Here is an 18,668-nt window from a genome sequence, read left to right on the forward strand (position 1 = left end):
CATATAACATAAAAATATTCTGATTTGAGAAACATTTGTGTTCTTTTCTTCACACATTCAGGTCCATATCTCAGGCTATTTTCCTATTTTGATACTGAAATTTTCTGAATACTTTCTTATTTTGCAGACTGATATACACTCAGGACCTGTAGCCTATACTTGCAAGTTTGTAAGTATAAAGTGTGGATATACAGAATAACAAGTCTCATGATCTTGACTAGGCTCACTAAAATCATGCTCTAAAGATTCTACACATCTAAAGCACATCAATAGGAAACTGATTAAACAAACTGTGGTTCATTCATTGATACAAGGGAATAAATGCAGCCATAAAAGAATTATCTAGTTCCTTCTCTGTGGGGCTCTGCTGGTAGGTGGTGGCCTGTGTGTTGGGTGCAGTGCCTTGTAGGCTGGAGACGGGGAAGTCCTTGACCAGGTGCAGTCAGGAGCACCACGGCCATGGCCCAGGGGTCAGGGATGCTCAACTGGCTCATGGAGGCCTGAGTGACGAGGGGAGCACGCGGGACTTGGTGTGAGAAGCATGGTTCTTATCGATGACTTGAGCAAATGAGCAAATATATTGAAAATAATGGGAGCTAAGCTTCTCTGTCAGAGAAAGGAGCTACAAATAATGGAAAGAGGGAAGCTAAAATAAACCCTGTGGAACAACACTGGAATTGGAGGTATCAATGTGAATTTAAGGTGTCTTTAAAACCTATAGAGATGTCAAAAATGTCAAGATCATGAAAGAGAAAGAAAGACTGACAACCTGTTCTAGATCGAAGCTAAAGCGATGGTAAATGCCAGGAGAGGTTCCAGTTCAAGATGGCAACGTACGAGGATCCTGAACTCGCCTCCTCCCACGGACACACTGAGTCTGCAGATACATATGGAAAAATTTCCTCTTGAAAAAAACTGAAGGCTGGCTGAGTGACAACTACACATCAGGCAAACAGGAAGAAAACCACATTAAAGCAGGTAGAAGAGGCTGGGACACAATCTTTCCATAAACCCCACCCTTGGTGCAGTGACCACAACCAGGCAGGAACTCAAAACATGGAGTTTCTCCCCAAGGAGCGAGGAGTTCAAACCCCACATCGTGCACAGAAACTTTTAAGACATGCTCGAGATGAGCACCCAAAACATCTAATTTTGAAAACCAATGGGGCTCGTGTCTGGGGACCCACAAGAAGGTAGATCTGAGAAAGCTCCGTGCCAGGACTCACTGTCCAGGGCCCAGGTCAGAGGCAGCCGATGGAGCCAAGACTTACAGTGAAGGAGGCTCACCCGCTGGGGGCCAGGCCTACAGTTTCACACACACATCTAGAGCCTGCTGGAACACTCGCCGAGTGGGAGACTGGCGAGGTCTTCTCCCAGCTCTCCCTTTGCTCGGGAGCACCAGTATCTCCCAGAAGGGGGCCTTTACATGTGTCTGGTGCCTCGATCTTTGCAGCTGCCGCCCAGGGGACATCTCTTGATCACCTGGCTCTGGAGGCCAGGGGAGCTTGCATTCCTGGTCACATGGGACTGTAATAATCGGTGTCTCCCAAAAAGGAGCTCATAGCCCAGTCTGGTGCCCCGATTTTTGTGACTGCTGCCAAGGGGACACCGCTATATCAACCCACTCTGGTGACCAGTGTCGCTTATGCTCATGGGTCTTCCAAGACTGTAACTGGCAGAGTTCTTAACAGGGCACAGCAAGAGGCAACAGACCCAGGGGCTCCATCTTTCTGTAAAGGAGGCCTATTAGCTAAATATTGTGACTGTGGCCTGAGGGCAGGCTTCTCATTGAACTCCATCTAGGGGCTGACCGTAATCCTTTCCAGAGACCTCAGAGGTTGGGTGCTATCTTCACGCCACCTGCCACACTCCAGAGCACCAGAATCTCCTGGAGGGGAGCTTTAGAGTGTCTGGGGCACTGGTTTTTGCAGCTTATGCCCAGGGGCGCCCCTTGATCACCTGGCTCTGGTGGCCGGGGTGAGATGGCGGGGGGTGGGGGGAGGTGCTTGCATTCCTGGGTCCCAGGGAACCGTGGCATTCAGAGAGATGGTTATTGACAGATTACCAACCCTCACAGCACGGCCCAGACAGCAGACTGAGGCACACCCCACCCCCAGTCCTTCTGTGAAGGCAGCCACTCAGCTTGTCCTGGAGCCTCAAACTGAGGTGTAGGCTTCAGGTCTGGGACACATCCAGTGGCCTACGGAGCTACTCAACGCAGGATGTGGACGCCTTCTTTGCGCTCTCCCTCTGTCTTGCTCCCGCTCGAGGTATCTCCCAGAAGGAAGGTCCTACACTCGCGTCCAGAGCCCCGATTTTTGCAACTGCTGCCCCGGAGACACCTCCAGATGACCTGGCTGTGCCAGCAGGGCTTATGCTTGCAGCCCCTCAGGACTGTATGTATTTGCATACTTTTAAAAGCTGCTTCCTGAATTTAAGCCTGAGACCCTCCCCTTTGGGATACTGACAGGTCTTGGCACACCCTCAACTACTGGGAGCTATTAGAAATACACTAGGCTGCTTGGACAAGCAGAGGTTTGAGAGACAACCAAGAGCTGGGGCAGGCTGAACAAAAAGGTTCATCTCCTCCATGAGACCACTCCTCCAAGACTGGGAGAAGTGGCTGTTTCATCTACTGTATAGAAACCAACACGGACAAAATGAAGAAACAGAAAACTACGTTCCAAATGAAAGAACAAAATAAAACTTCAGGAAAAAACCTTAACAAAACAAAGACAAATGCCACAGGTAATCCTGGATTGGGGAGATTTATAAAGGACACCACTGGGAGAACTGAAATGTGAACAGGGTCTATGGATTAGATGATAATATTGGATCACTGTTAACTTCTTGATTTTGATGGTTTATTATGGGGTTATGTGGAAGTGCATTCTTATTTTTAGAAAACACATAAATTTATCTACTAAGTGAGTGATTTCACATCATAGCTGCAACTCACTTTTAAACGGTTCAAGAAAAAAACATGATTTACTGTATCATATATGCTGCTCTGTGTATAATTAAAGAGGAGATAGTGAGAGCATGAACACACACATATGTTGTGAGTGTATTCTTATACACGCAGGGTGCCTCTACAAACATAGCAGAATCTGATCTACAGTGGTTTCTTCCACAGACCGACAATAGGGGGCTTGAGAAAAGAATGAGAAAGAGGCCTTTTTTACTCTGAAAATCGGAATTTGTTACTAGGCAAAATGAAGCAACAAAAAAAAACCCCAGGAAGCTTCAACTCAGTGGTTGCCAAATGCAAATGCCAGGCCGGCTACCTTAGAAGCACCTGGGGAACATTTAAAACTAGATTAACAGGCATCAATTCCAGAAATTCTATTCCTGTGGGTTCAGGGCAGGGCTCAGGTTATCAGTAAAATTTCCCTAGCTAACTACAAAACATAGCATGGTTTGGGAATTGCTGCTTTAACCAAATCACCCAAATCTAATCCTCTCTAAACTCAAAACTAAGAAATCCGGGAAATTAGAAACAAATATTTTTGTCCAATGAGAGAATAAGATCATAATCTAAGGAAAGAATACCCCACAAATGAAATCAGAAAATCTGAAACCAGGGTTTGAATAGAAGCCAAGTCATACATGTCACTTTACCTTTTCTGCTTCCTTGTTAAGGACCAAAAATAGTATTGAGGCTAAGGTCACCTGAATATTACTTAGTATAGATAACACATTCACAGAACTCTGCATTCTTCAAAAGGAACATCCTATATAAATATATAACAAGATTACAAAGCTACTTACTTTTAGTTAAAAAATAAGTAGAGTATCTCTAAGATTCTAGATCTCAAGTGGAAGGTTCGCCAGTGTTCATTTTATTATTGTGTTTTGTATCTCAATATATTAACTATATTCTCTTGTATGATTCAATTGTTACATAAGAATGTAATTTTAAAAAATCAGAACTAACAATTAGACATTTGATCCTTGCATTCAAAAAGAGAAATAAATACAAGAAAACCAAGCATTACCATGCCAGCAGTACGTATTTATTATTATTATTCATGAATGGTCAAAAGACTTACAAGGCCAATTATTAGTATAACCACACATATGAAATATCACTTAGTGTGACATGGAGTGAAAAGGACAGTTTTATATATATATTAAAAAAATACACATACACACATCCTCTCCTCGCTCACCATACACTGCTACAAAAGCAGGAGGCGTGAAGCTGCAGGAGTTCCAATATACATAACACATCAAAAGATCTCGAGCATAAAAACCTCACTTAAGTTGCAAAAATAAAGTATCTTTCTTCAAACATTTTGATCTGAGCTCAGGCAAAGCAAATAATGAACACCAATGATTTTCATACTATTTAACACTTTAAAACATAAAAGGGTCAACAGTTGCAAAAGTCGTGAAAATGTAGAGCTTATAGGAATGAACGATGCATTTCATCCAAAAAACAAGTCTACAGCAGATCTGTTTCAACTTGGCTCTCAAATATTTCAGAATCATAATTTACTATACGCAAACAGCGAGTTAAGCCAGAACAAACAAAGTGATAAACAGAAAAACTGTTACTTCCGAAACAAGGCATTATTGCCCTTAGTTTCTTTAGACCATTTCACTAGCGCAAGAGCATCATTTACCTGAAAGATCATGAGTCACAATTAAAGAGCACTCATACAAAACTATTTCCTTTTTTCTTTAAAAAGTGCCACATACTATACTTCTGATTACAAAAAAAAAAAAAAAAAAAAAAAAGACCACACATACACTAATGAAAAACCGTTTGTCTCCATCTCTTGTCAATGAGGAAAGGCCAGAGTGATTCTTTGATTCCAATTCGAAATGGTGTTCGCTGGCCAATGCCCAAGGTCTCTAATTTGGAGCAGTCAAGCTGAGCATTTCTTGGACGTAGTGCTCCTAAGACTGGACTGTCAGTTATCTTTAAAGAAAAATAAACACAAAAAATAAATGAAAAGCCACATATTGAGGTTTTATATTCTCTACTTCACTTTGCCTTCAGTGCAAGAAGTCTGCAGTGATCCCTGGAAAAATAAACAAAAAGTTTGCCACAGTCAAGACAATGCTTTTCCTATAAACGTCACCAATCCTCACGGCCTTCTTTATACACGATAATTTAGAGAAAAGTAACAATATAAACTGCCACAAACAAGCAAAGTTCACTCTGATTAGTACCTGAAAAGGAAGTTATCCAACACTTCCAAAGCAACAAGAAAAATGTTACCAATAATACACACTACAGCGATGGATGTGGACTTTCAAAAAGTGAGGAGGTTTTAAATGCCATGGTACTTACAGGTCTTAAGTGACTGCTGGGGAGGTTGAAGGCATCGGCAATGGCACATGCCATTTCATACTTAGTCATCTGTTCGTTGCCAGACCAGTGAAAGGTTCCCTTAATTGACGGATCCTAACGAGAAAACAAAAGATTCAAAATAGTTTTAACTTTTTGAGTTGAGTGGAATGGTAGCTTTGACAAGAAAGCTAACTTAAAAGGCCCAGGAATTAAAATGTATCCCTCCTTTTGGAATGTATTCCACAAGATATCTAAAATCAAATTCCTAGAAATATTCCCACCTAAACACAAAAAGCAATTCCTAGAATTTGCCTTAAGAATTTTTAAAAATAAAAATATAAATGGCTCTAATTTTATTTAGTGGAAATCCTAAAAATGATTAGATTTTTATGGAAACACAGGTCAATTTAATGAGTATTTCTAATTATCCTAAGAGCTATAACCAAACCTTAACAGAACCATTTTTCAGGATGAGCTAATTAGCTGTAACATCTTTAAATACTGTCATAGCACAAATTTGAAATATATAAGTTTTTATGCATTAAACTTTAGTCATACTATTATTAATAGTCTAAAATAGATCAGTTATTCTAACTTTTCCTTTTATGGATATTCTATTTTAGCTCCAACTTTTTTAAATGCTTAAAATTAAGCCCTATCCAAATATCTATTAAAAAATTACAAGTTAGTCTTAAAGGGGCTGAAATAATAAATTGCTATGTAGATTCTTCTTTGGCATGATGTAGATCTTAAATAGGGTAACTTCTTAAAAGACATCAGAAGATTATTTTGTTACCCAAAGGAAAATATACAAGTTTTCAGTCATTTTGCAATGAAAGAACAACAGAAAGGATCTATAATATTTGGGAAATAAATTCAAACTCAAGAGCGTAATATTTTTCTTATTCATAAATATAGCCTACTATTTGTAAACTACTTTTATTTGGTCTCCTTGTAGTTTTATTTACTTTTTAAGACTGGCACCTAAGCTAACATCTGTTGCCAATCTTTTTTTGTCCTTCTTCTCCCCAAAGCCCCCCAGTACATAGTTGTATATTCTAGCTGTAGGTCCTTCTGGTTGTGCTACGTGGGATGCTGCCTCAGCACAGCTTAATGAGCGGTGCTAGGTCCGTGCCCAGGATCTGAACCAGTGAAACCCTGGGCCGAAGTGGAGCACACAAACAACCACTCAGCCATGGGGCCGGCCCCTCCTTGTAGTTTTAAAAACAACACTTTAACTTTCACTCATTAACAGGATTTTTACTCATTCACAGAATTTTTACTAAAATGGAAGTTAGGAACTCATCCTTCCACAGGTTCTCACCAGCATTCTCTTCTCGGCTAACTGACGACACACAGTGGCTACATCTTTGACATGGGTGGGGAACCTCTGCTGCCAGTGGTCCATGTTCGCTGACTTGTTGCTGAACTGCACTTTATCAAACATAATAGTCACGGCACTTTCTTCAAGCTTCTCAACTTCTCCATACAGAACAGGAATTCTCAAAACAGCAGCTCCTAGAGATTAACAAAAGCAGATAGTATTTTAAAGCCGATGGGTTCTTAAGTCTTGATGTAAGATGAAAGTATGTGGATTTAAACACCACAAAGGTAGAAAACTTGCAAGATGCCAAAATGACATTAAGGAACACTTAACAAATGTGTTCCTGAATATTTTTAAATTTCCCTGTCATTTGGGGTGTTTTTACATATAATTTCTTCATTATTATGAACATTAAAAATAAAACTTAACATGACAACTGAATGCAATGAGAGAACCTTAACTGGATCCTAGATTAAAAAATAGAATGTAGGGGCCAGCCCAGTGGCACAGTGGTTAAGTTCGCATTTCTGCTTCGGCAGCCCGGGGTTCACCAGTTCAGATCCTGGGTGTGGATCTATACACTGCTTGTCAAGCCACGCTGTGGCAGGCATCCCACATATAGAGTAGAGGAAGATGGGCATGGATGTTTGCTCAGGGCCAGTTTTCCTCAGCAAAAAGAGGAAGGTTGGCAGCAGATGTCAGCTCAGGGCTAATCTTCCTCAAAATAAACAATACGTGAAAAAAAAGGAAAATAAAATAAACTTAACTTCTTGGACAACTGTATACAGACAGGTATTCAAGGATGATCCTGCAGGATAATTTATAATAAAAAAATCCTGAAAAACTAGATGCCTGTGAGTATGGTGTGTATGACAGGGGATGCTTCTCAAGGATGCAGTACAGTCTAAGGCAATAGTTTCAGTGTATAGGATCATTAAATCAAGTACTATGCAGCCATTGACATGGAAAAGGTATCTGAGAGACGGCTCCATTATGCATTGAAATGCAAGTGTGTGTGTGTGGGGGGAAACAGGTTACAAAACAACATGCACAAAAATACTTGCATAGATGACCACATTTGGTGCCCCTCTCTCTGACGTAGCATAATAGTAAGAGGATTTCCACTCTTTACAATTATTAATTTTTTCTTTCAAGAAGGGTGCACTTCTCATAATCAGCACATATATATGTATAAGTACATTTACACAGAAACACACATATGAAAAAAGAAAAATCATACAAATAATAGAATACCTCAATCTAAGAGAAATGATATTAATCTGTTTTTTGAAAGTAGATTACAAAAATTTGTACTATATGATTTGTTTTCTATATACAATGATATTTATGTATATATACTGATACTGGAAAAAGTCTAGAAGGATTCATAAATTCTTTAGGATTTCTAAAATTTATTTTTCTTTTTTATTAACTACGTTCTCTAATTTTTCTCCAATGATTTGTGTTTCTTGTTTTTAAAAATTAAAAACGTACATATATATCACAAAAAGGAATCCTCAAAACAGTGAGGGGCTAACGAGACTGTCTTACCTAAATTGTTCTCCAGGACGGCCTTTTCTCCTTCTAATTTGGTTTTGCCATACAGGTTTAGGGGACTTGGTATGTCTTCCTCCCTATAAGGTGGATTTGTTCCATCAAATACATAATCTGAGCTAATGTAGATTAGAAATGCTCCGATTGCAGCTACAAAAAAAATGAGCAAGAAAAATACCTATTATTACAGGACATTACCCTTTACTGGAATTTTTAATGGCTTATTCATCGTATATAAAATAAATCTCTTATATGTGATCTATAAACCTTTAATCTTCACAAACTCGGCAATCATTTAATATTTAATGAAGATTTTATAAAGTCACATTACCTGCTTCCTTTGCTAAATTCCCAGAAGCATCCACATTAAGTCGAGAAGCAGCATCCGGCTGATTCTCCACCACATCGGGCCTTCTCTCTGCTGCACAATGCACTATGACGTGGGGCTGGAAGCGAAGCATTGACGCATTTTTAACCCAAAAAGGAATAAAATAGAGGAACCACAGTTTTCCAACAGTAAATTAATGTATAGAAAAATGTTTGTTAAATCAACATTCTTTCCACTAAAGTATCAATGTAATTTTTTAATGTAATTTTGTCACAATTCCCTTTCCCAAGGTTCAAACTTCCTCAAAAATATATACAGGCCCTGAAACGGGAAGAGTAATTTAGTAGTCCCTAGGCAAAACCGGACAAAACTCTGTATCATCAACTGTATTTCTAAATCAAAATAAGCTTCGTCCCCTAATTTGGATGAGAGAAAAGAGCTATCATTTATATAATTAATATGACCTAAATATTTGATAAATCTATGTTAAAGGAAGAGGAGTATTTTGAAATTAAATTCAAAAATTCCAATCTCTTACACCAACTATTTAAAGAAAACCAACTATCTATAAAAATTATATTTCCAGTTGAGTATTTGTATGCCACTTATATGCTAAGCACTGTGTGAGCAGCAAGGATTTCAAAATTTTGTGGAAAAGACAGATACGTAAAGAGACTGTTTCAATATAATGTGACAGATGTCAACAGACAAATGCAGAAGGTCCTTTGTCAAGCAGCACCTACTTCCCAGAGGAGCTGAGCAGAGCTAAAGCCTGGGATGACCACTCAGGCAGGGCTGGTACACCCACATACGAAACTTCCTCCTTCGCAACTGCTTGAGGCAGCATGATCTCAGAGTTGTCTGCAAACTTAATGTGCATAATCTGAGGTGCTTCTTAAAATGTAGACTCCTGGGCTCCACCACAGACGGACCGACTTAAACTCTCTGGGAGGGAGGGCTAAGCACCAGTCTCCCGAGTGATTCTCATGCAGGTGTTCACTGGACCATATTCTTAAAAAGGACTCTCGATCTGATCAGAGGTGCAACAGAAGGTAAATCTTTCTCTAACTTTTCTGCGACCACGGCCAACAAGTTATTTAACCTCTCTGAGCCTCTGTCATCTCTAAAATGGAAATGATAATATCTATTTTGCAGTGTTGTAAGGTTTACAGATAACACTAAAAAGGCATTTGCACAGAAAGTGGTACTTAGAAGAGCACTTTAAAAACATGAGCTTTTGATAAAATGCTTAATATTTTTGTCTTTTTTCAACTTACGTCACAATCTAATCATTTTAAGGATTGCATATGCTTTGTAATGCTAAAAAAATAAGTCAGTGCACCATCTATTGTTATTGCTTTACAGGTTAGAGCTTAAGTATAGTAACTTCCTTGAGAGCAAGAACATTTTCTGTATCATCCAGACAATTTTTAATATAGTTTACCTATGGGTTAAAATACACAGACTAAACCATACCTGAAAATCATAAACGATGTGATGAACCGCATCAGAATCCAACAGATTAACCTGTTCAAACTTTGGTCTTGCTCTTCTATAACCACAGCCAAAGGCATGCCAATTATTCTGCTTAAATTCTTTGTACACAGCTCTGCCAAGAAGCCCAGTGGCACCAGTAACCAGAACCCGCCTACTGGGGATGTTCACTTCCTCCTAAAGGGTGAAAGGAGAAGAAAAGGATTATTCACTTTGAAAATATTCTCTCCACGAAATTAGTCAACATAATCGTCCACTAAATACTTCAAAGTCTAAGTAGTTTACTTCGTGTCCGAAATCTATAAGCCAATCCATAAGTTATAAAAAAGATTAATCAAACTACTTCACATAAATTTTAATCATCTTACCCAAGAAAAAGAACCTAAGACGATACTGCAGAGAATTGCCTAGACTAACAGATTTAGATTTCCTGTGTTAATGATGAAAAGTCTTATTTTGACGAGCAATGATGTCCAAATGAGCAATAAATAGCAATTTTAATAATGTTCTTCAGTTTATAAAAATGCACAGTTTTAAGCTTATTTTATGGCCTGATTAAATATTTGCTATTTTATTTGGTCAGTAAATCTACAAGTTGACATTTTTGGTCTTCAGTTTTTAATCCCATGTTTTCTTCCGAATTTCACTGAGATAACATATTTTGCTAGGCCGAGTTGGAATTCCTATTTCATAGGAATTTATGTGGAGAAAAAATAATTTTGGTCCTTATAGCACTAAAATCTTTCTAAGTTTAACCGAATTAGTGAATGTTCCTGAGTAAATTCTCAATTGACCTATGAAGACCAGTTAAAACTAATAAATACAGATAGAAGAAAAAGAAAAAAACCTAAAGTATTTTAAACTGACTCGTGTTGCTACCGTAAAAACGAAAAAAGTCCTTAAACACTGAAATTGAAAGAAACTACTATTTAGGAAACATTTCAAGTTCTGTGTTTCCAAGGCATAGTTTAAAAAATTCCCCTTCTTCCCAAGACAGTTACACCAAATTTTCTCCCAGACTCTTGAATAAAGTCAACATTTACTATTAAAAAACAAAAAGTTTTATTATATTTCATCAACTTGAGGCTTTTTGATTTCCAATGTTGTTAGTCACCTAACTCTGAGCTGTCAAAAACTGTAAACAGGCATACAATAACTAAAGACCTATCTTTCTTTGCCCTTAGGTCAGCTGAATAACTGTGCAGACAATGCATTTGAAAAAAAAGAAAAGGCCACCTAAATCAGGTATTTCTATTGTAGGAAAAATCTGAAATAAAATGGCTGACAGAGACAGTATAAAGGTTAATATTTAACGATATCTTTTCTTTAGTTCAACCAATTTCAACACATTTTAAAGGGTGAAGAAAAATTCATCTAGGTTTTACATGGCAACCCTTGACTCTAGGCCAATTGATTTCAGAAAACAAAGATTTCAGCCTGCAAAATATTTTCTTTGAATTCTGGCAAGAAGACAGCTCTACAAAGACTGAATTATAAAGAGCAGAAAACAAGCCCAAGTCTAGTAGAGATACAATCAGAAAACAATTCACACAGGATAAATACCATCAAGATCCCTCGGAAAATACTGTAAGAGAGCCATGATTTGGTTTCTTCTGAGTTTTTCACTTTTTACTTCACTCTAAAGAAGCAAAGGAATAGACAGCAGTTCTTAAGTCACTGGTTCTCAGGCTTCAGCGAGGATCAGAATCACCTGGAAGGCTTTCGGACCAGGTGGTCTAGGGTAAGGGCTGATGAAAGCTCCCAGGTGGTGCTGATGATGGTGATTTGGGAACTCTGCTTTGAGAGCTGTAACCTTGAACTCCGGGAAAGTCCAAAGCTTTCTTAAAGATAAATTTCTCTTATACAAACAAGCCAATAAATTGCCATTTACCCTTCTAGAAACAACATCTTTCCCCCTCAAAAAGGAAAACTAGAAAAACAAGTCAAAGAACAAGCATTAGGCAATCTACAAAGGTCACTAAACATAAATTAAGATCTGTGTCCCTTGTTGATTCTGTGAGGCACACTTTTTCCTCATTTTAAGATCTCTGTCAAACGAATGAAATAGAGATGCATCTTATGAATGCATCAGTTTGGTGGTGTTGCTTACTTTTTACTGCAGCTTAGAATAAGAGTCCAGATGATCTTATAATCAAGAGCATCTTAGATTTGATGAAATACAGTATTAAGTTAAAGCACAGCAACGGTCTTAGGGACTATAATACACTTAATTTAAAAAAAAAGGATAGCAGTTGTATGGAGAAAATACAAGCTTATATCCTTATACCCTGGGGTAATTTGTAAGGTCCCTAGAAGAAAATATGAAACAGTTCATGGTACCCAGTGGTCAGACGTCATTGCTCAAAATTTTCTTTAAAAGAGCAGAGATCTGAAGTGCAAGCATTTTCTGAAACAGAAATGATTCTGCACAATTGTATATTTGTTACATAAACCTACCCCATACCTTTGATCATAAGAATAGCCTCGTTAGGCAGGGCAGATACTATTTCCAAAGTGAGGAACGTGAAGTCTAGAGATGTTAAAGGTTGTGCCCACAGTAACGGAAAAAGTTGGGAGCAGAACTTGGGTCTTCTTCCTTCTGTGGTCAGCCAAATACATACTGAGCTGTCTCAAGCCTTTCGACTTCTATTTGGTTTCATGATGATTAAGTTTTATCTGCTCTGCCACAAACTGTGGTACTGAGAAGTTACTCCATCCCTACCCATCTAATTCCTCATTGGTAAAATGAGGCCTCTGGGCGCGATGACTAAGGGTCTTCCAGCTTTACAGCTCTACAATTCGAACATTTTCCATGTTATCCTTACCACAAAGGGGTCTGAATAGAGTGAAAGGAGCTTCATTTACTTAAAGAACTTTTCCTCTTTTCCCATAATTCCCTCTAGACTCACTGACACCTTCTGTCACCAGTACAGGAGCCAAAACAAGATTTTTTTCATTTGGATTGCAAGTTTATTGGTGGTTGGCAAATAAAATATGTGCATCACTCTGAAATTAAAAGATGCCAAACAAAAATAACTCTTCTATTTTTGAGTTTCTATATATAAACCAAACTCTACCTGAAGCTTTTTAAAGCGCACTGTTTTGATTTTTTTTCTTTTTAAAAGAAATATTCCTCTAAAAATTACTTTGGCCCATTACTCCATAAATTATTTTAGTCCTGCAAAACAGGAATGTCCAAACACCTCAAGGGACTCAGAAAGGAATAAAAAGCTGTTTAGTTAGCCCAAACCACAACAGAAGAGCTGAAAATATTCTGTCTGCCTGAAAAGCCTACTTTCTCAATTTTTATTATCTTATGGGTTATCTCAAACATCAGTTTAAGTGACGCTATTGTATATAAACTCTTAGATGTACAGAATTCAATAACTTCAGGTGACCAGATTTATAGACACTCAAAGAATTCTTGAAAAATTAAATACATATAAATAAATGTAGAGCTATTGCTCTTATTATGCTACGTAATTAAATAATACCAAATTGTATAGGTAATCAGAGATAAACAGCTCTTTCAAAATGGTCCAAAGAGGACTCTGGGACAGAGACTTCTACTTTAGCACACTTGCATCAACTTCTACTAAAAATGCCCAAGGAAAAGTAAAGAGCAAAACATCACTAATATCTAAAGAGGGATCTTCCTAAGTTTCAGTGGTAAGGATAATACTACTTTGCTATTTTTAGAACCTCTTAAATTTGGCAAAGCTCCCTATTCATTTCCTTAATTGGTCCTCACAACATAGCCCTAGAGGCAGGTCTTTCACCAGACATTCCTAGACTTTTAATAAACGTTTATAATCCCATTACTACCTAGGACACTGGTCTAACTCCTACTGTCACCATCTTGTACCCCAGAGCCAGTATTATTAACAGAAACCATTACAGTTTGCTTTCTCCAACCTCAACTATAAGACAGCCCTCATTCTCACGAGTGAATTTTAATTTTACAGTTTTTGAGACCAGCAAATATGTGCCAAGCTTTTGGTTGTACCTTTTTTTTGGTGAGGAATATTGGCCCTGACCTAACATCTGTGCCAATCTTCCTCTATTTTATGTGGGGTGCCGCCACGGCGCGGCTTGATAAGCCATGCGTAGCTCCGCCCGTGGGATGGGATCCGAATCTGTGAACCCAGAAGCGGAGGGCGCGAACTTAACCACTAAGCCACCAGCCTGGCCCCTAGTTGTTACCATTTTTAATGTAGGAAAACCCATTTCTATTAGTCTACTAAACTCCTACTGTGAAAAGTGATTAAGCTTTATACATGCACATATACATACATGTATGCATAAACACTAACGTAAACAATATGTAACATTATTTAGTTCTGTTTGGGGTACATAGGAAAAATACGGAGGTTTAACAGCCCATCCATCCTAACTTTACCCCCAAAATCCCAAAGCGACTTGAAAACACTAAATATAGCACATGTTGGAGGCGTAAAAATTTTGCATTTTCAAAAACATCCGTCTCCTATATCCTCTCGTATAACCATAAGACATATTGGCCTGGGCATTAACAGTCTTCCAATCCCCAGTGCTAGATATACTCTCTGGACTGATGCACGCTGGGGGCCTGGAACAGAGAACACAGAGAATGAGGGGAGAGGAAGGGGACTGCCAGGGATGGCTCTCGCGAAGACAATCATCCCCTTCCTTTCTGCAACCTCCGTAGTGGTTCAAAGCCTGCGATAGTCAAACAGACCTGTATTAGAATCCCGGCTCCAACCTTACTGAATGAACTTGAGCCAAGGACTGACCCTCTAAACCTCAATTTTCTCATCTGTAAAATGGAGCAAAATCAGATCTCGGAGTTATAAGGATTAAAATAATGCATGTAAAGTGCGTAACATAGTGCCTTGTATAAACTAAGCGTTCAATAAGCTGCCACCTCCAATACTGTCATTATTTCTGGAAAGCCACCTTTCCCCTTCTTTCTCAGAGATACGAACTGCTAAGATCGAGGGATACGAACAAAGAATGAAAAAGAAATTAAGAAAATTAAAACCGCAACAGCTCTGAAAACCCCTCTTCGTTCCTAGCCAGGGAGACCGAAGATTCGGAAGTGAAATTCGACCTACTCATTTCCTGCCGCAGCACTGATACAGAAAACCCTGACGCGCGTGCCAACTTGGTGGCACCGCCCTCGCGGTGGTAAACAATCTCGGCGGCACCGCCCTCGCCTTCCGGGGCTGGAAAGGCGGCGCCGAGGCGAAATCAGGGCGGCGGCCCCGCCTGGAAAACCACTCGAGTCCCCGAAACGGGGCTCATCTCCCTCTGCGCCCCCGACTCCCAGACCCCCGGGCCGATTCTTTCACCTCTTCGAGCCGGCAGTTCCCGGGAACAAAGTGGATGGCGAGCTCCTTCTCCCGTCCCACCATGCCCGCCGCCTTCGCGCCGCCGCCGCGGCGACCGCCACTATCTCCAGCCCAGATCGCTAGCGGCCGCGGCTGCGTCGCCCTGGGCCCGCCTCCCCAGTGCGGGCCAGCCCCCGCTCGCCGCTTCCGGCTTCCGCCGCCAAGGCCGCGCGCGCTGACTGGCTACGCTGCGCCGACCCTCCCCCTAGGAAGGGCGCGAGAGCGTCTGGACGTTCCCGGCCCACGCGCCAACTCTTAAAGGGCTACGCAAAACAAAGGCCTTGGTTTTAAGCGGTGAGCGCGAGTTTTGTTTGGGGCGATTTGTGTATGCGCTTTTTTCCTTCTTGAGTAGGGAAGGCTTGAATCGGATTGCCTGGAGTTTCCATTTTGCAGACTGTGAGCAGTGTGCATGAGAATCAACTCGGCATGGAATATATAAAGTGGGATAAAATATTTTAAAGTCATGGGCAGGGAGGCGAGAGGGAGGAAGCACAGTGGACATACAGTATCTAGAGAGATTTAGAAAGAGACATGGAATAAAAATAAAAGTGTTGGTATCTGAGTCATTAACACCTCAAGAACTCATTTGTCTTTCTGGGATGCTAAAAAAAAACCAGTACGTGTGAAATTCCAAAGATGTCAAACTATTTTTTACTTAGTTAAAAAAGGTGGGAGGGATGAATTTTTTGGCTGCCTCTTCGAAATGCAGACTCTCGGACTGTCCCAATAACTACAGAACGAGGATCTGTGGTAGTCCAGCCTGGGACTCCAGAGTTACTTGATTTACCAAGAGTTTAGGGCACCCTTAGAGAAGCACAGCCTTAGGGCTGCAGAGTTGGGATACAACCGAAAATTAAAGAAGGAACCAAGGGGAGAGAGGACTGCTGGACCTTCTGCCGCCTGTAACGCGTTTTAACTGACAAATCAGAAACAGCCCTAAGTGTTGAGCCTGCCCTAGCACGCAAGTGATTTCCCTTCCAGTTCAAAACCTCTTAAGTCCCACGCCAGCCGGGATGCCTATGAAATTTACTCAGAAAAAAACTCCAGCATAGACCGTGTAGTGTTCGCCAACTTTTCACCGAAGTGAGGGTCCTTGCCAGACACAGAATACCAAGACCTCCAAGTCGCCCACAGACGAGACTACTGCTTGGTTCTTTCTAAAAGGCTTTATTTTCCTAATCCTTTTTGGTTTAATCTTACAGCTAAAGAACAGGCAGCCTTTTAAAAAAGTTTTTCCACGTCTGAGAACCGTGACTTTCCTTTCTACCCAATCCCCAACAAAAACTCATTTCCTTCTTTGTGTAAATAGAAAGTTTCTTTGGAACAGAAACGGAAGAGACCCTGAGGCCCCTCACTTCGATTTTTGTTTTAATCCAGGCTGTTACTGTTAATCGGTCTAGCATTATTTACGAAGTCGTTGAAAGGACTGTCCCAGCACTGAACGTGCATCATCAGGAAACAAAGAATAGGCATTTGTGGATTCGGGGAAGCAGATTCAAGATCCTCTTAATCCTCGCCCCTTTGAAAACTGGGAATTTTTTTTTTTAAGTTTCTAGTTGCAAGGTGTGATACAATCTAATCTTTCTGGGGAAAAAAAATTAAGTGTTCAACGTGAAGAAAATTCAAGGATATGCACATGCGATTAGCATTTTGCTTCTCACAGCAGCCTTGTCTAGGGTGAGGAACAAAAGAGTTTACTTGCCCACGTTTGAGACGCTGGTTCGATACTTGCCAGGTAAAACTGGGGGATAGTTCCAGGGGCATATGTTCGTGTTATGACTTTTAATCATTCTCTTTAGAGATGAAAGTTTCTACGTGAATAAAAACGCCACCGTTATACAGACAATATCCAAGTTCGTGTGGTGGCTAAGACTGTAAGATTAAAGAGAGCAACCTGGAGCTAAAAGTTACATTAGCAGATTCAATTCATGCCAAGACAAAGAAAGGCTGGAGAACACAACTATGGATAAAATCCTCATTTATAGAGAAACTTCGCTTGCATCATTGCATATAATCTGGTAAACGAAACTGCTGTTCTGTTTTGCATTTTATTTTTGTCACTTAATGAGACTTAGCTGAGCTCTCCGTAACCTGGTTCTCAGGGTCAGTAATTAAAGTCGGTTTATTCTTGCATGTCCTAAGGTTCTGTGTTTTAAGGAAATGAATGACATCTTTTCTATTTTTTTTTACACAGCCCTCCGGCTTTTACCAGATGTTTAGTGGGATGCTTTTAAAGCAACTCTAACTCCAGAATACTTTATTTCTTGAATAGTTAGCTCTTACCTGTTCCATGTCCTCCGGCATTTCAGGCATGATTCCAAAATTCTCTCAGGAAAACAGATTTGGGTTGAGTCTCAGCCTCTGCCTCCCCTGGCTGGGTCTTTGTTCTGCCCCACAGAGCGCAGGCACGCGAAAACGTGAGCCGCAGCTTCACTCGACCTTTTAAATTAGCATTTTGATTCCTATCCCAGAATCTCGTGCAGTTTTTCACATTGCAGTAAACTGGCAGCTGATTCCCCGTGGCGGTCTCGAAAATACCCAATGAGAAGTTTCATATTTAATTGCCACCCAAGTGAGGGTTCATTCGCAAAACCATTAGGAAAACCAACTTACTTAAAAGGAAACTTTCTTGAAGACTTGTTGCAATTTTCTCTTGCAGAAGAAAAGCAAGACCTAGCAGCTGGGAAGCACGCAGACCGTGCAATTGGTTCCTGTTCTGAAATATTGTATCCTTATGCCTTCTTACAACAGAATCTATTTAGTAAATTCCGCCAGCTCTTGCCCCCATCCCCCAGTGCTTTCTAATTAACTATTTCAAAGGACGCTAAAAGGCACTGGTGGTAACAGCAGGCTGAAATGAAAATGCCACAGGTCATTTCTATTAACATTGTCCTGCCCTCTGTTTGAGAAAAACCTTAGGTTTGGCCAAGCGTTAAGGACTTGTAGATCAGGGATTCCCAAACTTGCCTGCACCACAGAACGTATGAATCAAAATCGTTCTGTAGGAGTGGAGCCCAGCAATCTTATCGTTAACAATTTCAAAAGTGATGAATAAGCTCTGTTAAATTTTGAACCACTGTTTTGGATTATGGCTCTGTAACAATTTAAGAACAACAACAAAATTGCCATTCAGATGGGGGGGGGCGGAAAGGAATCACTTAACTCTACAGGCTAACCACTTAGAGAACACAGCACGTGTTAAACTCCGTGAGCCATGCAGAGGTAGTGAAGTAATGAACAACTATACAATTTTTAAAAATTGATGAAATTCGTCAAAATTAAAAACTGTTCATCATA

At 40.0% G+C, this 18,668-nt stretch overlaps 1 protein-coding gene across 2 annotated transcripts; it reads right to left on the reverse strand.

Annotated features, from left to right (window-relative positions):
• Positions 1-3,994: 3,994 nt before the first annotated feature.
• On the reverse strand, positions 3,995-17,808 carry MAT2B (methionine adenosyltransferase 2B). Of its 2 annotated transcripts, none has more exons than XM_046668116.1 (7): positions 17,655-17,808; positions 9,985-10,179; positions 8,512-8,626; positions 8,178-8,330; positions 6,627-6,820; positions 5,303-5,416; positions 3,995-4,927 (listed from the first exon to the last, which is right to left on the reverse strand). In XM_046668116.1, the coding sequence occupies exons 1-7, from the start codon at positions 17,682-17,684 to the stop codon at positions 4,757-4,759; spliced, it is 972 nt and encodes a 323-aa protein (XP_046524072.1). In that variant the 5' UTR covers positions 17,685-17,808; the 3' UTR covers positions 3,995-4,756. The 2 variants fall into 2 exon arrangements, with proteins under 2 accessions (XP_046524072.1, XP_046524071.1); XM_046668115.1 differs by lacking the exon at positions 17,655-17,808 and adding an exon at positions 15,333-15,485.
• Positions 17,809-18,668: the final 860 nt, after the last annotated feature.

The sequence above is a fragment of the Equus quagga genome, chromosome 7, assembly GCF_021613505.1.
Source record: "Equus quagga isolate Etosha38 chromosome 7, UCLA_HA_Equagga_1.0, whole genome shotgun sequence".
Lineage (NCBI taxonomy): Eukaryota > Metazoa > Chordata > Mammalia > Perissodactyla > Equidae > Equus > Equus quagga.

What these genes read in the sequence shown, in the direction of transcription:
- MAT2B (XM_046668115.1), bottom strand. Translation starts at nt 15,395, where the DNA reads ATGGTGGGACGGGAGAAGGAGCTCGCCATCCACTTTGTTCCCGGGAAC. An exon ending in ACATCGTTTATGATTTTCAG is followed by an intron (nt 8,627 to 9,984) that starts GTATGGTTTAGT and finishes CTTCGCTTCCAG; the next exon opens with CCCCACGTCATAGTGCATTG. An exon ending in TAGCCGAGAAGAGAATGCTG is followed by an intron (nt 5,417 to 6,626) that starts GTGAGAACCTGT and finishes TTTTCTCGTTAG; the next exon opens with GATCCGTCAATTAAGGGAAC.